The following is a 19453-nucleotide window of genomic DNA, read 5'->3' as shown; positions in this document are numbered from 1 at the left end:
TGCTGGAGCGTATGCTCGCTACTCGCCTGTCCTGGTGGCCTGAGCGCTACCTGTGGTATCATCCAACTCAGATAGGCTTCCGCCAACACCTCGGTACAGAAGATGGCCTGGAACATCTTTCGAACATGGTACTTTTGGGTGGCAGAGCTCGCAGCATACGAACGCTCCTAACCATGGACGTCCTAAAGGCTTATGACCATGTCAGTCACTCAGCGATCCTTACCATCTTACGTCAGCTGAAAGTTCCAGTCATGGTCTGCAACTTGGTGCGGTCTTTCCTCGACAGTCGTACCTTTTCTATACGAATCGGCAAAGAAAGTGTAGGGCATTTCACCTCAGAGCGGGGAGTACCCCAGGGCTCTGTGTTGGCACCAGTGTTGTTTAATGTGGCACTCCTTCCCCTCGCGTGGCAGTTAGCTACCATTCCGGACATTTTCTTTCTAATCTACGCCGATGACATTACAGTCTGGTCAGTACATGCAGATTTGAACAGACAGCAGGCAGGCCCCCAGGCGGCCCTAGACAAAACAGAGCATTGGTGTGCCAAGATTGGATTGACACTTTCGGCTGCAAAGACGACCTTCATGTCGATCACAAATAGGTGGGGCCGACGTCGTCTTTCCCAGACGCCCCTCTCCTTGGCCTTAAACGGCCGTGCCCTCAATCCCGCATCGTCAATGCGAGTGCTTGGAGTAGAAATAGACGCATCTGGGTCCGCGGCTCCATGGATCCGCTGCGTGCGCGGCAAAGCCTCCAAGACGCTTCATCTCTTCCGACGGATCTCACAAAAGACCGGCGGTGCCTGTAGTCGCATGGCACGTATCCTAGTTCGATCTGTCTTGCAACCCCGGCTGATATACCAAGCTCAGTTTCAGCATCTCACACGAAGGGACTGGGACCTACTGGAAAGTGTAAACAGAGAGGCTATGCGAGTTATCACAGGCCTGCCTCGTATGACCCCAATTCCGACGCTACAAGCGGAGGCCCAGCTGAACACCCTCGACGAGCTTGTTGAACAGTGGAGGAGGGCACGTCGCCTGAAAATTCAAACAATTCCCGTTGCTGCGGCATTGGCCCACTACTTCGATTCTAAGTCACCTGTTATATTACGAAAATCGCCTGACCTTCCTCCTTGGAGCCGAAGCCAATCCACAGACAACCGGCCACTGACCCGGATACGCCGTTTTCATAATCAGTCACTGCAGCCCAACCCTTTTCCCTCGGAGACGGATGGCACAGCCGATGCAAGGCAAGTGTACGTCGACGCAGGCATGGCCCAAAATCTCCTACACGCCAGCATTGTGTGCCCCACTCATCCAGAAGTGCAGCAGACCTGCTCATACCTCACCGAGGCACCTCTTCTTTCAATCATGGCAGAACTTCTGGCCATCCGGGATGGGTTAACCTCATTAGAGCATCGATTACGCATAAACCCGCCGTCGTGCCTTCACCTGTACACAGACTCCACACAGGCAGTCCGGGAACTCCGACGCGTCGCCAAGTCGCTCGACTTGACCTGCGATGTGCATCGCATTGTGAACTCTTTTCCGTGTCCCGTGCGAGTTCTGTGGAATAGACGTTCAACACCGGCCCACACTGACGCTGACGCGGCCTGCCATCCCCAGAGGGTAACTGGGCCGCTACCCCTGCTCCAGTTGTCGCAGAGTGACACCCTCATCATTCACAAGGAGTCTCTCCGGCGCTCCACGCGTGCCCTTCTTCCCCCGCGTGGGTCGGACCTTCCTGGCGGTTTAACCCGCCGCGAGGAGGTGGCGCTTCGGAGAATCCGCGTGGGCGCAGCTTTGACCCCGGCGATAAAGGCCTCATGGAGGACGCAATTTCCCCCAGAAACATGCCCCTTCTGTAAAACTCCTGCCACTGAAGCAACCCTGGACCACCTCCTGGGTTCATGCTCGGGCCTCCAGGCAGCACGAGTTCGTCACATGAGAGCCCTTGGGTACCACCCAGGACGACCACCTGACCTTCGCCGCTGGACGCACGGTCCCCAATACCGGCCCCTCCTCGACTTAATTGTGGAGACGGGACTGCTGGACTACATCTAGTTTATGCCAAAGGGCGTACTTGCGTAAATTAAAAAAAAGCATAGAGTTTCATACTAATAAATACTAGAGAGAAATCTGTCGCTGCAGTCGCGGGCAGCCGTCGGCGGCGCCATCGCTGCTAGCGGCGTTCCTCGCCTACTTGGCTTAGCTATTCATATGGCTTCTTTTTTGTCTCGAAGCCAAAACCAAAAACAGGGTACCATGTCTTCCTTGCTCATCGTGGTTGTACATAATCATTGACGAATCAATCTTTCTGGAGGTTCAATTTTACACTAATAAAACAAATATGATAAGCCTTCTACAGTAATATTGCTGCTTTTTGCAGCCAGAGCCAACTTTTCAGCCGGTTCATGAGCCATGTCAAGGACAAGTGGGACGTGCCTGCCCGGTACATGACTGAACGCTCGCCGAAGCGCGGCTCCCCTAGACGGTGCCGCCAGATTTCCCTCTAGTGTATATTAGTATGAAACTCTATGCATGACGGCACAGACGGCCATGGAGGAACGAAAAGGTTTCCACCATGTAGACGGCCTTTACATGAGCCACGTAGGCGCTAGCGCCATATTCCTCTCTAAGTATATACAGGGTGTTGCGGTGATAATTGGAACACTTTAAAATTTTTTCCTGAACGAACCACCGCTTTGTTCGCGCTCAAACTTCACACGAAGATCGCATTTTGTGGTCTATTTGTTTGACACCGGGAACAACGACGGTAGTTACCTGGTCTTTCTGAGGAGGAGCAGGAATAAACATTTATTCAACTGTATTAGTTCCTTTGTGGGAGGCCTCCTTAGTCCAGGAAGTCTTGGTCCTTGGCTGCCAGGCGGGCCCTGTCCACCAGTCGTTGCTGGTCTTAAGGGCGTGAGCTGGTCAGCTGGTCCTCCCACTGTTCCAGTGTTGGGTTTCGTTGGGGGGTTAATGATGGTGATTGTCGGCACTCCCAGACCATATGGTAGAGAGTGCTGGGTGTGGGGCAGTGTTGACAAGTCAGAGTGTATGTTGTTGGGTAGATGGCATGGAGTAGTGTTCCGTGGGGGTAGGTGTTTGCAGCTGTCTGCGGGTAATGGCGTCCTCTCTGGTCATGTTGGGGTGTGGTGGTGCGTAAATGCGGCGCTGCAGTCGGTAATGGGCGAAGACATCCGTGTAACTTCTTGGAATGTCATCGCTGGAGGTCATAGATCGGTCTGCCAACGAGGGGAAGGCCCGGAAGGTATGCTTTCTGAAAATAAATAAAAACGATTTTCGCCTATGGGAAAATGGCGGCTGATTTGGACATGCGAGGCAGCGCAAGTTGATCTTGGAACGACGGCGCCACCTGGGGTATGCAGAGCGAAACCCATGTTTCGGATTCACGGTAGAAAGGCGCCAAATGGTGTAGCAGACGATCAGAAAATCTTTTTGGTCCCCAGTTTACGATGATCACAAATACTTGCATAACAGCTGCTGCCAATCAATAAAATATCCCCACGGCTCTTCGTTGCCAATAAACGTTGGATTTGTTTCCTCACCTACTCTTACATCGCATGAAAAATGTGTAGATCAGTGTGTCAGTAATAATTTTTCAGTTACGCTGGTCTTTCTTTAAAGTTTGCTACGTTAAGAATTCGAGAGAGTACATTGGGGGCGAACAAGTTCAGATGCTTTCGCTACGCAGCATTTGTTGGCCCTAACAAGGACCTTTTTTTCTTGCAATTCATGCCGTCGTTCTCATTTCAACGGTTCACGTAGTCGTCAAAGTAAACAAGAAGAAAAACAAACGAAGAGCTCGAGTCCTCATTTCTCGAAGTGACCGCTGTCAGCGTCGATGCACCTCTGTAGCCTGTGAACGTAGGCGTCAAATACTGCTTCCCTCATCTTGTCGTCCATGGCGGTGAAGGCGGCCTGGATGCGTCTTGCGAGGGTCGCGAGATTTGCCACTGGGCCGCTGCGGTACATTAGGGATTTAACGTAACCCCCCACAAAAAAGTCGCAGGGTGTGAGGTCGGGAGAGCGCGCATGCAGGCCAGGGCATCGTCGCCGAATCTCGCCCCATCCAGCGGTCGGGAAAGTTGGCATCAAGCCAACGACGCACCTTTGCGGCGAAGTGGGCGGGCGCGCCATCTTGCTGCAGGACGCAGACTTCTTTCTGCATGTGGTATTGCACCAGTTCGGGCAAAAAGTCTTCTTTGAGGAGGTTCAGGTACGAATCGGCTGTTACGGTGCCATCGAAAAGAAAAAGGACCTATCACGCCCTCCCGCCAGATTCCGCACCAGACGATGACGCCGGGGGAATTCACTGCTCCTGTGGTCACAAAATTGGGATTTGTTTTCGCCCAAAACCGCGTACATTGGCGGTTCACACGCCCGTCCAAATGAAAAGCTGCCTCGTCGCTAAATACGAGAAACAACAGGTGGCCAGGGTCTGTCGCGATTCGCCTGAGCTCGAAGCGGGAAAAGCTCAACCGACGCCCCTTGTCTTCGTCCGTCAGTCTCTGGTGGACCTGTAGCTTGTAAGGCCTGAAGCCTTTTGTCTTCAAGGCACGACCGACTCTTGACGCTGACGTCCCGAACATTAGCCCCGCAGGCCTGCACGATAAGCGCGGGTTGGCTTCGAACGCTCCTACAATGGCCTCCTCGGCAAGGACCGAACGCCGGCACCCTTTTTCTTTCCGCATTTTACGTTGCAAGTATCCGTTCGCTTCAAGTGCGGCCGTCCACGGAAGCACAGAAGGGTAGCTCGGGGGTCGCTTGCTGATTTTTTTCTTGAAGAGGGTGTGTACTCGATGGTACGCCTTCGTCGTTGCCAAGAAACATACTGCAGCTGCATTTTCTTCGGCAGAAAAAGCTCGCATCTCACCGCTTCGCGATGACAGACAGACAGGCACACACAAGCACACCCACAAAACTTCACAAATAAAACGAGAACGAAAAAACAAGGACAGCGCAAGAATCGTAAGGCTGATTTCGCAGGGCCGGATAATCTGGTAATGCTATAGCAGACGATCAGAAAATGTAAGAGTAGGTGAGGAAACAAATCCAACGTTTATTGGCAACGAAGAACGGTGGGGATATTTTATTGATTGGCAGCAGCTGTTATGCAAGTATTTGTGATCATCGTAAACTGGGGACCAAAAAGATTTTCTGATCGTCTGCTACACCATTTGGCGCCTTTCTACCATGAATCCGAAACATGGGTTTCGCTCTGCATACCCCAGGTGGCGCCGTCGTTCCACGATCAACTTGCGCTGCCTCGCACGTCCAAGTCAGCCGCCATTTTCCCATAGGCGAAAATCGTTTTTATTTATTTTCAGAAAGACCTGGTAAGTGCCGTCGTTGTTCCCGGTGTCAAACAAAATAGACCACAAAATGCGATCTTCGTGGGAAGTTTGAGCGCGAACAAAGTGGCGGTTCGTTCAGGAAAAAATTTTAAAGTGTTCCAATTATCGCCGCAACACCCTGTATAGTGAGCAACTCTGTGGGGTATTGCAGCCGTCCGCAGTTATTGCTTGTGGTGAAAACAGCAGTTATCTTCAGGATATCTATTTGAGTCACTGCCCACGTGCCGAAGCGATCGGAACCTGGTGAAAAGAAATGGCCTTTACCGTGTGCGTGGACGCCTGCCGTGTGCGTGCTTTTGCCAGCCTAGTCAAGTGACAGTTTCGCGTTAAAACAATTTATTTAAGCAAACTGTCGAGCCCACGGAATTTGTGCGCTGCTCCAGTGGGAATCGGCAAAAACTGAGCACAACGGACCGAGAAAAAGACGAAAGAACAACGATGGCAGGCCGAGCAAGCGCGTATGCAGCGAAGTGTGGATTACATTCAGCGCCAGCTGGCGCAGTGGCGTCGGAAAGAACAAAAAACAACTGAACAAGCAGCAACAAATTCGGCACGCGGAATCGGCGCGCATGGGCAGGTCGATCGGCGCGCATCGGCAGGGCGCCACTGAAATCCCCCTAGTGGCCCGTTTCGAAAGAAGCCGCGGGAGTCTGCGGCCCGCTCCCTATTGTCACCGCTGCTTTCGGGGCCCGTTCACGACTGAGATTTACCGTTTGAAGGCGCTGGAAATACACATTTATGTCGAGCAGTCACTCTGTTCGCAAATGTGGCACATTTACGAAATTGTGAATGTGTCTGAGGCGATCTTAGTCTGGTACATTCGGTCTGTACAAGCGCCAGGTGCGCATCACAGGTCGGCGTCGCGAAACCGGGATATGCATATGGAGATGATTGTGATTCCACTGCCTTAAAATTTACTAACAGTGTCTCCATAAGCGCAGTTTCCTCAAATGGTCATCCTATGGCTATACACTACGATTTAAATCAATTTTGTGCGCTTATATAACCTAACAGAACACTCATACCTGACAGCACGCCAATAACATATCTCAGATATTGATCACTACCATGCACATAAATTTCACGAACATTCTACGAAATAAGTACAATGGATAATCTAAAATTATACCCGGGATCAGCGCACAAAAAAAAATTAATGCTTGGGCGTCTTGTCGGGAGCTGAGCGCCCGCAAACATTCATATATGCTACATATATCCTCCGCGAGCAGCGCGGAGAAGGGCTTCCTTAGTAATGCGCGTCCGCGACTAAAAATTTCTTCGAAGCATAGTCATATGACGCAGGGAGCCTGCAGAATCTAGCACAGACGGAAATCAGAAGGCCTTATAAGATATCCCACTCTTCTTACGGCACCTTTTATCAGTTGTGAACTTGTATGCCTCAAAAAATGCGTCCGCCGAGTGAACAGCTGTTCGTTGAAGTCTAAAAACTTGAGTAAGGTGGATGCGTATCTTGTGTGTTGTGATTACTAAAACGTTCATTCCTTGATCGCTCCGCATTGGTACACAACGATAGTTAAGCGTCCCCCTCCTCCCCACCCCACTCCCGACGTCTCGCGAAATGGCAGTGCATTTCGCACACTAGTTGGTCTCGTGAGTCCCACCTGGCGTAAGTTTAAACGACCGTTTTTAGCATTTCAGAAGCTACACTGAGTTTTATTTTTTTTGCATTTCCATACGAGCTATTCTGTCTCTTCCGGACTCGCAAACCATTAATTTTTCCGTTGTTTAATTAACTTTTCTTGGTTCTTGCTATAAGGTATGCAGGAGTGCACATCTTTCATGACGCACAGCCTCGGAATATACTTAACATTTCTGCGTGGGTTATATTCTTATAAAAGGCACAATTTATTTTCAGGTATTGGATAATCACATCCCCGAAATATATTTTTTTACGACGTACATTTTCTAAACGAGGCCGCATTCGTTGTCCGCGCTGCAAAACGAAACACACCTCATTGTGCCAGTATCAGGTGTAAACTAGGCTGCAATAAAATTCACTTCTGCCTCACGTATTTGGAGGTGACAGCGCCGGTATGCTGCGGCCGTCGCCGACGCCCGGAACGACGGCCAAGAAGGGCGCAGAACCGTGTTCCCGGATAGGTAATGTTGGCGTCTGAGCAACCTAGCAAGACGGAGCGGCTTTTGAAGTGCCCTAAACGTACTATTTACTTACAGACGTCACTATAACAAGTTTTTTAGGGCGCAGAAGTGCAAAAAGAAGAGAAAGAGAACCAAAACACTGCATGAGCCCCGATCAGTCGCGCAGCGCCAATCCCGTCAACGCTGCGGAAAAGCGGCGGCAGGCGGCGCAGCGATCGCAAAGCTCGAGGCGTATAACGCTGGTCATGCTGGTCATGGTCCAAATGATGAATTGACGCCAGCGCCACCTCTTTCCATAATAATGTTGTTACAAACTAACTTGTTGATTTATTGGAATATTTATTATAATTTACCAGTGGTACAGAAGATTTTGTTTAATTTTTAAATCACCTAATGTTTGCAATAAAACGGTAAAATTGTTTACAATACTCGCGGTTTGAGTGTCTCAACATGTCTACTACGAGGTTGTCGTCTGAGTTGGTGTTGCGTTCGGGACCATTGCGCCTTAATTAGACTACTTCCTAAGCTGCCTACAAAGCTGCCCTCGAATGGGAACGCAGCCTCTGCTACAGTAATAGCCTGCTGTATAACACAATCCGCCCCTGTAAGGTTACGTTCTGTTCAGAGGGGCGCTGATTCCCGGACCACCGTCAAGGAACGCTGTGCCTTGTTCTACCGTCAATCGCTACCGACGCCAGCGATGCCGATTTCTCGTGCGGCCGCCTTGTAGAACGGTGAAAAATTAGCCGTGGCCAGTCGGACTGCGCTTGAAACCGACTGTTCGCTCTCGAGTCCACGAAATCTGGTGCGTCATCGTCGTCAGTTCGCGTTCTTTAAAACGTGTTGTGCGCTGGAAGTTGGGTTCGCACCGACCTTATATATAACGCCTTGACAAAACGGTGCGTTAATCGTTTCGATTACACGATGTCATCGAACGCTGCTCTCACTCAAGGTAACGTAAGCCAATTTAGCGTCTGTGCGTTGCGAAGTTCTTCGTAGCGCGGTGTGCTCTTGCAGTTAGGGTGGAACGCGTCTTCGTTGTTGTCACACGACCTGTTTCGAGCCGTGGCCGTTCTTGTGGTTCCGATCGCCCGTGCGCCATGTATCTAGGTGGTGCGTGAACAACGTGAGCTGCACGAAGAGAGAAGGCGTATTTCATTTTCGACGATTTATCAACTTTTACGTTGACCTATTTCTGCTTGCCTTCAGTGAGTGATTTAAAGAGCGTTGCATGCAGGTTACATAGAACGGCAGGCTGTCGGACGGCGTGTAGAACAGAAAAAATGGCCGCCCTTCTTTGGCTTTGCTTGGGTAGGTTACAGTGAACTAGAAATATTCTAGTTCACTGTAGGTAGATGGAAGCAGGGAATGCATTGATTTACCGCCATGAGGGATGAACAGCGGCTGCTTGCGGAAAGAGAATTAGTGGAAGCAGTGTACAGCCTCCCAAATTTTTAATATTATAGCGGCAGCGACGACCGATCCCGTGTTCACCAGCGTTCCCGTGTTCACCAGCGAAATAGGCGAGAGTACGCGCACGTGCATAGAACTATGTGCTGTGTGGAGCGTCGTCTGCTCCGCTGTTCTCCTCAGGGCAACCCCCTGTGTTTCTTACCTTGCAAGGACATTTCGCTACCGCCAAAGGCAGCTAAGCAGCGTGAGGGACAAGCTTTTATTTTTATCAGATTTCTTATTTATCGCATTACATCGCGCAGCGGCATAAGGCCATTCCGACCAAAAAACCCGCCCTGTTCTACTTTTATTTATCTTTCCAGTGGTATTCCTCACGCTGTGCGGGCCAAGTGATCCGAAAGAAAAATCGAACGTGTATTTGATATGCGGATGCGCTTCAAATAACCACGGTTTCTCGTGAACAAAGTGATTCAGTTGCAGTGGCAGGGGGTGTACCGCTCTCAAGGAAACAGCGTAGCAGACGACACTCATACAGCAGATAGTCCTATGCGCGAGCGCGTACTCTCACCTATTTCGCTGCTGAACACCGTGATAAGGCGCAGGCATGCCGATCGGTCGTCGCTCCCGCTATATTATTAAAAATTTTGGAGGATACATTTACCATACATTTAGCACATTTTAGAAAAGAACTGTTTGTGGAGCGGCGATGTTTTCCTTTCGCGTAAAGAGGGACGCAGGGGTGGGCTTGAGGCTGCAGTGCTGTGGTTGACCATTCAACACCGCCGCGCAACAAGTCCGCCTTACTATTGAAGCGAAACTGGCTCTTCCAGGCGGAGGAATAACATTCTTTTTTTCAAGGGAATGGGGAGGGGGAAAGGAGAGTGGATGGTGGCCTCAGTTCAGGCCGCCTTCAGGCCCCCCAGCAGCCCTCGCTCGGGAGATCAGGTACTCCTGATCTTCGAGCTGGAAGCTTGTCGGCCTATATTCCCACTGCTCCAATGTAGGTGATGGAATTCGGTTGGGATGTTTGACGCACTCCCATATGAGGTGATAGGTGGTGTTTGGTGTATTGCATGTTGTGCAGTTGCAGGGAAAAACATTTGGTAGAATGTGATGTAAAATTGTCGTGTTGTAGTAAGTCTTTGTTTGGATTCGGTGCCAGATTCGTGAGTCTTGTGTATCGAGTGATGGGTGAGGAGGATGGTAAGTCAGGCGTTCCCGCAATAATGGTATCACATGTCCGTGTATGTTTTTGGAACTGAGTGGCTGGCCGAGGCGATTGCAGGTGTGTCGTTGGACTTAGGAATGCCCGGTGTAAAATGTCGCGGGCAGAGGCGTGGGCCGCCTCATTCCTGGGGAGGGAGGCATGACCAGGCGTACAAACATTGTGATTGTCGGTAGAGTTTTGGCGTGGTGTAGAAGTGTGAGCGCATGCGGTAATGTTCGGCTTGATAGGTAGTGCCGGCACGCCTGTTGTGAGTCAGTGATGCCTGTAATGATTTGCTTTTTGCTGGAAGTGGCCGCTAGGGCGATGGCTGTCTCTTCTGCGACGTCGGTGCCGGTTGTTCGGACTGTTGCAGCTGAGATTTCTGTCCCTTCAGAACCCACGACCACTGCAACATTGGCCTGGCGGGCGGAATTTCTTGCGACGTCTGTGTAATAGAGATCCGGGTTGTTGGGGAAGTTATTGCTTAAGTATATTTTTCTTGCCTTTGTTGTACTTTTGTTCTTGCCTCCCTTTGTTGTACTCCGGGTGTGTCTTCTAATGGGGACGACTTTGATGTTGGTACGTATGTTTGATGGGATCCGGGTAGGCGCGTTGGATGGTGTGCGGATGGGCATGGCTCGTTGCGCTTCGAGAATTTCGCTGAAGGTGTTATGGTGTCCAAGCGTGAGAAAGGTGTCTGTAGGTGTAAAAGCGGGCAGTCCCAGAACGAGCTTATACGTACGATTTTCGAATTAGGGCATCTATTTTGGAGCGTTTCTATTACACGTCGGAAAATTCGGGAACGACACTTGTCTGTTTACGTGTAGCAATTCTAACGCCCAGGAACACGCCCTAGATCAGCGGCGCTCCCCCTCTAGGCAGTCGTTCATTCAGCGCTCGCGCTGTGCTATGTCACACACGGCCTCACGCCGTGCAGCGCCAGAGCACAGCTGCATCCTCCCACTGCGCAGGCGCGGTGCATGCTGAAGTCCCGTGACCTCCTTTTTCTGCTCACCTGTTCCACGAACGTGTTCTGATTTGATTGATTGTAGGGTTTAATAACGCGCCGACGCAACGCAGGCGATGAGGCGCGCCGTAGTGGAGGGCTCCGGAATAATTTTGACCACCTGGGGATCTTCAACGTGCGCCGAAATCTCGAACACACGGGCGTTTTTGCTTTCCGCCTCCATCAGGAAAGCGGCCACCGCAGCCGGGAATTGAACCCGCGACCTCGTGCTCAGAAGCGCACGCATGCGTTCTTCCCACGCCGTGGGCTTGGCGAGGAGTTTTATTACCATTCGCAGCGGACGCGAAGCTGCTATCCCATTTCAGAAGAGTTGAATTGAGTCGCTTGGTACATATCTTTGAGAGTAGGAGCAGCGCGATGAACGGGTCGAAGTGAAGACGAGACAAACACAAGCGCTTGTGTTTCTCTCGTCTTCGCTTCGTCCCGTTCATTGCGCTGCCCCTACTTTCAAAGTTATCCTATCGTTTGTCGGGAATTTAAAGGGAAGCTTTCTATGCCTTATTGGTGGCATTGAAAGGGAAAGCCCACTGCACGAAAGCCAACTGTGCACAACGGGATCCAATAAAAAAATCAAATTAGAAAAAGAATCAAAGCCCCTGTTATAAGAGGAAGATGCTTAAAACGTCCGTCCGTCCGCCCGTTCGTTCGTTCGTCCAAAGCCGAAGTCCAACTCTGCTTAGATAATGTATTTAATCATCATCCTCATTGTGCGTTCGTTAGTTCTTAGGTATGAAGAAATACATACTCCAAGCATGGTTGGACGTTGACTTTGTACTTTGGTTATGTGATTGGTTATGAACTTTGGCAGTTTGGATTTCGGACTTCGGTAAAGTGGGTTTTAGACCATGGCTTTGACTCAGCATAGGAGAAAGCCTCGGGTTTTGACCATCTTTCTTGAGCACGAGGATGTGGGTTCAATCCCGGCTGCGGCGTCCGCTTTTCTGATGGAGGCGAAGAGCAAAAACGCCCGTGTGTAGAGATTTCGGCCCACGTAAAAGATCCCCAGGTGGTGAAAATTAATCCGGAGCCCTCCACTACGGCGCCCCTCATCGCCTTCGCTGCGTCGATGCATTACACCCTACAATCAATCAATCAATCAATCAATCAATCAATCAATCAATCAATCAATCAATCAATCAATCAATCAATCAATCAATCAATGAATCAATCAACCGAGCATCCTTCCCATCGGGCTGCCGGGTGACCACGTGGACATCTGAAGCAAGAAAGAGCTGCCGATGATTCTCTCGCGTCATTGAAACTGGCGTAGGCGATGGGTAAGAAAAAGGACGCCGCACGCCGGGAAGCCCTCAAGTCTGTCAATAGACGCCGATATCAAGCTGTGGAGATTAAAAACTTTAATCTCGTCTACGCGAACACTTAGTTCAAGCGTCATTTTTTTTTTCTGGAAACTGAATTCGCACACGCGTGCAACCTATGGGCTTGTTTTCGCTATGACATCGATTTGTTTAATCACTAGCGCTTGAGACGTCATAAGGAATCGACGTTATGATGTCGCTGGCGAGACTCTTTTCTTTTAGCTGAACACATTTTCCTCTTTATCAAGATTGTCTCAATTTTGCGCGAAAATTTGTGCGATTTTTACTCTGAAGTGGAAATCTCTCGGATGAACCAAACTTGTACCCTGCTTTCACGGTCGCTTTGAAGAAATAGGTGGGTGGCTATAGAAAAACTTTATTTTATCATGCCGTAGTACTTTAGCCGTAACCTAGTCGGTAGTAAATGCGTCATGTTTTAATTTCTGCTTCACGTTGTTTTTTTTGCATTTTCGATAACTTTATCGAGCTAAATCTTTATGCATCGGCTGCATGTGCACAAAGTAACGTCCGGGCTATTTTTCTCCCCCGGAACATTTAAATTGACTCCAGAGGGCGACGGTACTAATCATCCCCCCCCCCCCCCCCTCCGTTCCTTCCTTCCAGCTGAAGTCGACGGGGGAAGTGGTCACCCTGGAAGCACGAACATGTCAGCAGGTGAGCGGTGAAAACTTGAAGGAAAAAGATTGCATGTCAGTTCCATGGCCTTCGGAGTGAACGGGTCATGGTAGAGAAATGGTGGCGGTAGACTTCAATTCTCGGTAAATGCGAGTACTGGGTCGAGTTATTGTAAGTGGTACTATTCTCTGTCCATACCGCGCTAGTTAGCTGCTGATTTATTTTTGTAACAGTCTACAAAATTCCACACGCAAGTCCATTTTAACCAGGGTGTGCCACGAAGAAAGCTTCGCTTTCAGCGATTCCCCCCAAGGTGTGGGATCAGCCAATTTCTTTCGAGCGTTATATTGCCTGGTGTAGTTGCTGATTTTTCGAAACGGCTAGCAGTGTCGAGTGCAAGACTTTCAACGTCTTAATCTCCATGTCGCATTCGGGCCGGCTCCTCTGGAGCGGTTTAGGGGCAGGCCAGCCTTATTAGGTGTAACTTCCCAGGCGCCCCCCTCCTCCCCCGCTGGTCACTTTCCTAGCACCGCAGGAGCGATGCGCGGTGGCCAGCATTATCTGGTGTAAGGTGGAACCCAGCGGCGCATTCAGCAAAGTTGCACCGCACAAACTGTGAAAGGCTGCGGCGGCTGCCAAGATACGAGACGGTGTGCGTTATCTTGGGCACAGTACACGCCGGTGCACCCGGCCAGAAAGGAGCAGCAACACCGAAAGCACCGCCCCCCCCCCCCCCTCCCCCTACCCCCATGCTCCCGAGAAACGGAGGGAAGAGCCACAGAAAGCTTCGAATTAAAAGGGCTGCAAGTGGATGGTACTTGGTACCGTGTCATTATAAACAGTTCGATTTTCTTGCACCAACGTTTTCTAAGAATTTGAAGTACTGGGTAGCACCACAAAGTGTTAGCGATCATCTTTACGTACCACGCTAAGTATTCCGCGTACCCGTTTAACAGGGCACAGTGTCACCGGTTCCCGGAGTGCTAGCGGCGCAGATGTCGGGCAGCTGGCCACCATGATTACCAGCGGAAGTATCTCGCATGGTTCTCCGCAACACTTGGATGTCAGTGCTGCAATCTTTCAGGTGAGTTCCCGCTATTTCGGTGATAAATAAAGGGCAACGTCTTTTTCGGCGAAGTGTGCGGCCCTTAGAAAATAACCCGATGTGGTGATCAGAGCCGAAGGAGTTATGTTCAACAATCATTGCTTCTCGAAACACAAGCTCGGTATTCGCAATGTCCATCACATGGCGCCTGCTAGTTAAGGAAATGAAATGGCGAAACATGTTACACCCCCCTGTTGTAAGGCGCATGCGCACTTGTCGCTGATATGGCAGTCGCGGTGGCCCTGAAATAAAGTTGCATTCAACGAGAAGCGTAACTCAAATCACGAAGCACGTAAGCGTAACTAAAATCACGTAACTAAAATCACGAAGCCTCCTGTGAGGAGAAATTTGGGCCTCTGTAATTTTTTGGGCCGACGCACGTGTACTTTATCAACAAGAAACCACGCCATGGTTCACCGTGTTAAAAAGGAGTTGTGTGCTTCGTGGTGGGCGGTCGTGACAGTTCATCGAACACCGTTTCGTCGAACGCCGTTTTATCGAAGGCATGTCCGTTTCATCGAAACCGGTTCATCGAACGCCGTTTCATCGAAGTGATGTCGCCCGTTTTATCGAATCCTGTTTTGACGCTGCGGTCGCGATTGGTATTGCTGCTAGAAAAGTTCCAATTTTTGCGTCATGAAGAGTTGCACGAAGCATGAAATGTTTAATAGTTTGCTGTCGCATTAGAAAACCGCGCATTATTCAAGCCCTAGTCTGTCACTGCCACTTCCCGTGGGGATAACCGGTGACATGCCGCGCATTGAGCGGGTGATGCTGCCTTTTTTTGTTGTGATTACTGATTTTTATTTTTATTTTCCTTGTTTCTAATAGGGTTTGATGTTTGGCTAGTTGGCCGAGCATAATTATGAGGATGTACAGCACCACGTAAGACGTAGCCCTGTAGTCATGGACAAGTGAGACGCGAACACGAAAATATGAACCAAAATACACAAGCACGGTGATGTTTTTGCGTGCAAGTGAAATTGTCTCGTGGCATAACGAAGACTGAAAATGTGTGTTTCTAGCTAAATATACCCAGAGCGAGCCATTATTTTATGCCCACTACAGATATTCTTCGAGTTTGCATGTTCTGGTCCATATTTTTTCTGCTCCTTTCAGTTGTCCATGACTGTGCATCACCCTTAAAATCTAATGTTTCTGTTTGAATTTTGTTTCTAATTCCTTTCCTTTCATTGTGTTTATTTTCGGTGCAAACAATAAAATTCTGGTTTCGTCAAAAGGCACCTCGTCGAACTGCGGGAAGTTGTCGACTAAAACCCCGAAACAGTGTTTAACAACTATAGGCTGGCTGGGTCTAGGCCCACTCGTCGCAAGCCCACTCGTTATAGGCCAACTCGTCACAGGTAAACTGGTCAGGAATGCCAAGTCGTCATAGGGCATTTCGTACCAGCAATTCTCGTGTTGCCACAATATTCGTCACACGGAAAACTCGCATTAAGAGCTTGTTTTGGAACGTCAAAGTGTGGTCACCGCATGCTATGCTTAGCCTTTTAAAGGGACACTCAAGTGATATGTAAACATTGCGGGATTACTAGCGCAAATTGTAGTCCGGAGTCCCCAGGCCATGTTTCGACCACTCTGGGCGCGTTTACGCGATTTTATTTAGTCGAAAAATTAATTCGAAAATGCTAGCCTCCTCTCCTTACGCTCGCCCATTTTCTGTGGCGTTTTCGTGTGACGTCGGGAGGAGCCGAGCTCGCAATTGGCTGCGCTACTGCACGGCTCCCCGGCCTTCAGATACAGTCAGTCGGCCCAGCGTTTCGTCCGCCGGCCGCCGACGGGTCGTCGCAATTCGTTCGCTCAGTTGAAACGAAGCCTGGACACGTTTGTGAATGGAAGAATGTGCCTTTCTTTACTTGGTTAGTTTGTACACTGTATCTAGCTCCAAGTCAAGGTCGCTTCACACAAGCGCTGCACAAGCGCACATGCGACGCTTCGCTGACTGGTACGTACGCCAGTAGGAAAATATAAGGCCTCTTGAAGGCGGGAGAAGAGTCAGCGAAGTCAATATAGGTACTAAGGAAATAAAATCAACTGATATTTTTACCGTACAGCGTAAAACTGGGGTGCGGGAAGCACTTTTTTGCGCTGGGCGAACAAGCACAGCGGCCAGCAGCACGACTACGCATCTGCAAACGCTTTTCCGTCTAAGAAATGGAATTGCTAGACGTGAGGTATTGTGGAAACTTGGGGGGATGCTTACTGCACGAGCGCAAAACAACAAATAGTCACCTAAGCTGCTTGGAATGCAAAAACTGAATAAAAGTGCAAACTGGTTATACATTATATACCTTATATTATCAAGGTCGGCAGCGCTCGCCTGTGGCCCAGTAGTTTGGAGCGCTAGGTATGTCAGCGGAAGTGTTTTGCAAGTCACAAGTTCGAATCTCCGCGGGTACGTGGTTTTTTTTTTTTTATAAGTTAACTTTTTCGTTTTCCGCCGATGTTTTCTATACTGAGTTCACCTTTTTTTGGGCCGCAACCTTCATTGCTCCACGAACTAGTTCACAGAACGCACGCAGGCTAGCAATGGCGCGCTAGCGAGTTCTCGTTGGCGTGCTGTTGCCATAAGCACCGACTGCTTGCGGGCAGTGGGCACAGGGCAGAATCAACAGACCCTTGGCCTGGAGCGAACACGCTTTTTACGATACAGGCATGAGTGAGGCAACCTCCAAATATAGGGGAAAAGCGCATGGCATTTGAGCGTCTGCGGGGACGCGGAGGGCGTTCATGCACTGCGTAGGCCTCGGCTAGTGAATGCTGCGATTCCAAGCCGTCCTGGGAGGCTTATCTTATGCATTTTATAGCCGACAACATGGCAGAAGCGCGGTACGATGATTACTGAGATATTGAGAATGCCCATCCAACAACGCCATTGGTTGTGTTTTACAGAACCGAAACCGAAACTTGTTTGATTGCTTGGGCATCGTCCAATCACGTTGCCCCCTCCTCCCAACGTCACAGCCTTAGTTGGTGCGGCCGCCGCAAACCGCGCATGGTAGTTTTTCTTATTTCGCGCTTTGTAAAATAATTACCGATTTGTCAACCGGATAAACGATTAAAAGTGTGCTAATTTGAGCCAGTCTACGCAGTGCAAGCAAAAACGGGAGCTTGACAAATTCACTTCAGTGTCCCTTTAAGAAAAAGTATAGGCGAGTGCAGGGACGTAGCCAGAGGGGGTGTTTGGGGGTTCGAACCTAAACCGAATTTTTTTCCAATCACAACGGGAGCCAGACTTAGTGCTTATTTCGGCTAGTCTTCTCCCTTCAAAAAAACAACCCCGCCCCACCTCCCCCCCCCGTCCCCAGAAAAACGTTTTGGCTATGGCCCTGGGTTAGTGTGTTTGAGTTTTTTGCGGAAGTTAGGTTAATATAGCGCCACACCTCATTAACTATGTTAAATTATAGTTGGATTCAAATTCATATTTCTTATATCACATCATGCGGTTTTATATACCCTGGTGCTTCTTTTTTAGGGGTCACGTGAATTGACCGTAGACCGTTCTTCCTGGCCTTTAAAGCCAGTGTTCTGTTTACACTGTCGCGGAGCAATGAAATCCTAGCGTCTGTTTACACTGTCGCGGAGCAATGAAATCCAAGCGACGAAAACCAACATATGTTCTGTGCCCAAATTTACGTGGCGAAATTGCTCTGGTATCAGGCCTGCTTCAAGACAGAAGTGCGGGGCGCGCTGCTTCTCGCCGTCCTCCCCCCTCCCCCTGAACAGCGCTTCAGGTGTGTTTAAATGGTTCACACAGACCTCTCCACCACCCTACCCAACTACAGCTGTGTCCATGCCAGCTAAGTACTCATCCTCAACGCCCCTGTATGATCAACCCTTTAAAGCAGTCCACCTCACGCTGACTCTTCCTATAGTAGCGGTCCCAGAGATTGTTTTTTTTTTTTGGGGGGGGGGGGGGCGGCGAATTTTTTTCTTTTTTGGGGGTGGGGATGGAGTGGGGGGGGGGTGAATAAAGAACCGCTTCTCTCCTTGCACCAGTGCTGCGGAGGAGGTGATAACAATGCCGGCATGTGCGCGTATGCGGAGTAACCCGCTTGCGCACAAATCACTTAGCGGCACAGCGGTTTTTGGCCCCTCTTAGGTGGTGCAACGGCTGACTCGAGCCCGAATTCTGACGGTCGCAACAGGTTTGCGACCTTACACAAGTTGGATGCTTAAAAACAACCAAAAATAAGCTGACGACCTCTTATGGGGGGGGGGGGGGGGGATTGCCCCCTTCGCCCCCCCCCCCCCCCCTACAGGGCTTCAAGGCGTTACACACGCGTTCAGGTCGCACAGACCTCCCGAATAGCTGTTGAAACCAGCCTCGGGACCGCTTTCAATGTCAATAGGTGACCGGTAAAAAGCGCAAAGGCCCATGGTCACTACGTCGGCTGCTCCCGAAACTTCCGGTTCGATATCTCGCCTTGCCTCCCGTACGCCGGCGGCTTTCACGCGCATGTGTGCGTGTTGTTTATTTGTCACAGAGTGCTTACCTTTCAGAGGAGTCCCTAGTAGGATTCATCGTTGTTATTATTGAATGTGCGATGCATGAGCGTTTCTTTTTTAGGTGGAAACATATGAACGAGTACACGCGCGCGTAAAAGCCGCCAGCCTACGGGAGGCCAGGAGAGCGCTCGAACCGGAAGTGGCGGGGCTCCGCGGGAGCAGACAATGTACCCATGAGCCTTTGCGCTTTTTACCGGTCACCTATTGCCGGTCAGCGCTTCAAGGGTTTTGTTCACACTGGTTCACGCAGTCGTGGTGCGACGAAACCAATGCGACGAACAGGCAGCTTGTCCGACAGCTCCTCTCTCCAAATGGTGGTGTACCAAAAGGCCAGTGTGACGAGTTGGTCTGTGACCAGTTCTCCGGTGACGAGCAGGCTTCTAACGAGGGGGCTCGTTCCCAGACTGGCTGGGTCAGTTGGTTCTGGAGGAAAAAGTGGCGCACGTGCCCTGCCAGTAACCTGTCTCAGCGCGTCATGGCAGGAGATGGCTTGGCGTCCTTCCCCACGCAGGGAGCGGGACAATTGCTGCGCAGGTAAAAAGAAAAGTATGCGACAAGAATCTTAGCTCATGAAAGCGCCTCCGTAATGTCGGTATTTACCTGGACGATCTGTGCGGGCGCGCCAAAGTGTGAGTAGCAGTTCGTTTTAAACCTTGATTCTCACGCAAAACCTTCTGCTGTGTGCTGTTCGAAGCGTGGTTATATTACTGTATGC

General features: G+C 50.1%; 1 protein-coding gene across 4 annotated transcripts in view; it reads left to right on the top strand.

The window, feature by feature from the left end:
- The first annotated feature begins 8216 nt into the window (after positions 1–8216).
- LOC144166717 (uncharacterized) overlaps positions 8217–19453 on the top strand; it is a 28599-nt gene continuing 17362 nt past the window's right edge. The window contains exons 1-3 of one of the 4 annotated variants that reach the window (XM_077696236.1): positions 8217–8306; positions 13092–13142; positions 14060–14187. In XM_077696236.1, the coding sequence (XP_077552362.1) occupies positions 13133–13142; positions 14060–14187 (138 nt within the window). In that variant the 5' untranslated portion in view covers positions 8217–8306; positions 13092–13132. Of the gene's footprint in view, positions 8454–8530; positions 8710–13091; positions 13143–14059; positions 14188–19453 lie in introns of those variants that run through there. The other 3 variants (XM_077696239.1, XM_077696228.1, XM_077696231.1) reach the window with 3 other exon arrangements.

Source organism: Haemaphysalis longicornis, unplaced genomic scaffold (assembly GCF_048455015.1).
Source record: "Haemaphysalis longicornis isolate Haplotype H1 unplaced genomic scaffold, Haemaphysalis longicornis Haplotype H1 scaffold_1, whole genome shotgun sequence".
Taxonomy (NCBI): Eukaryota; Metazoa; Arthropoda; class Arachnida; order Ixodida; family Ixodidae; genus Haemaphysalis; species Haemaphysalis longicornis.
The sequence above is the reverse complement of the archived record's forward strand: the minus strand, read 5'-3'. Positions and strand labels throughout refer to the sequence as shown.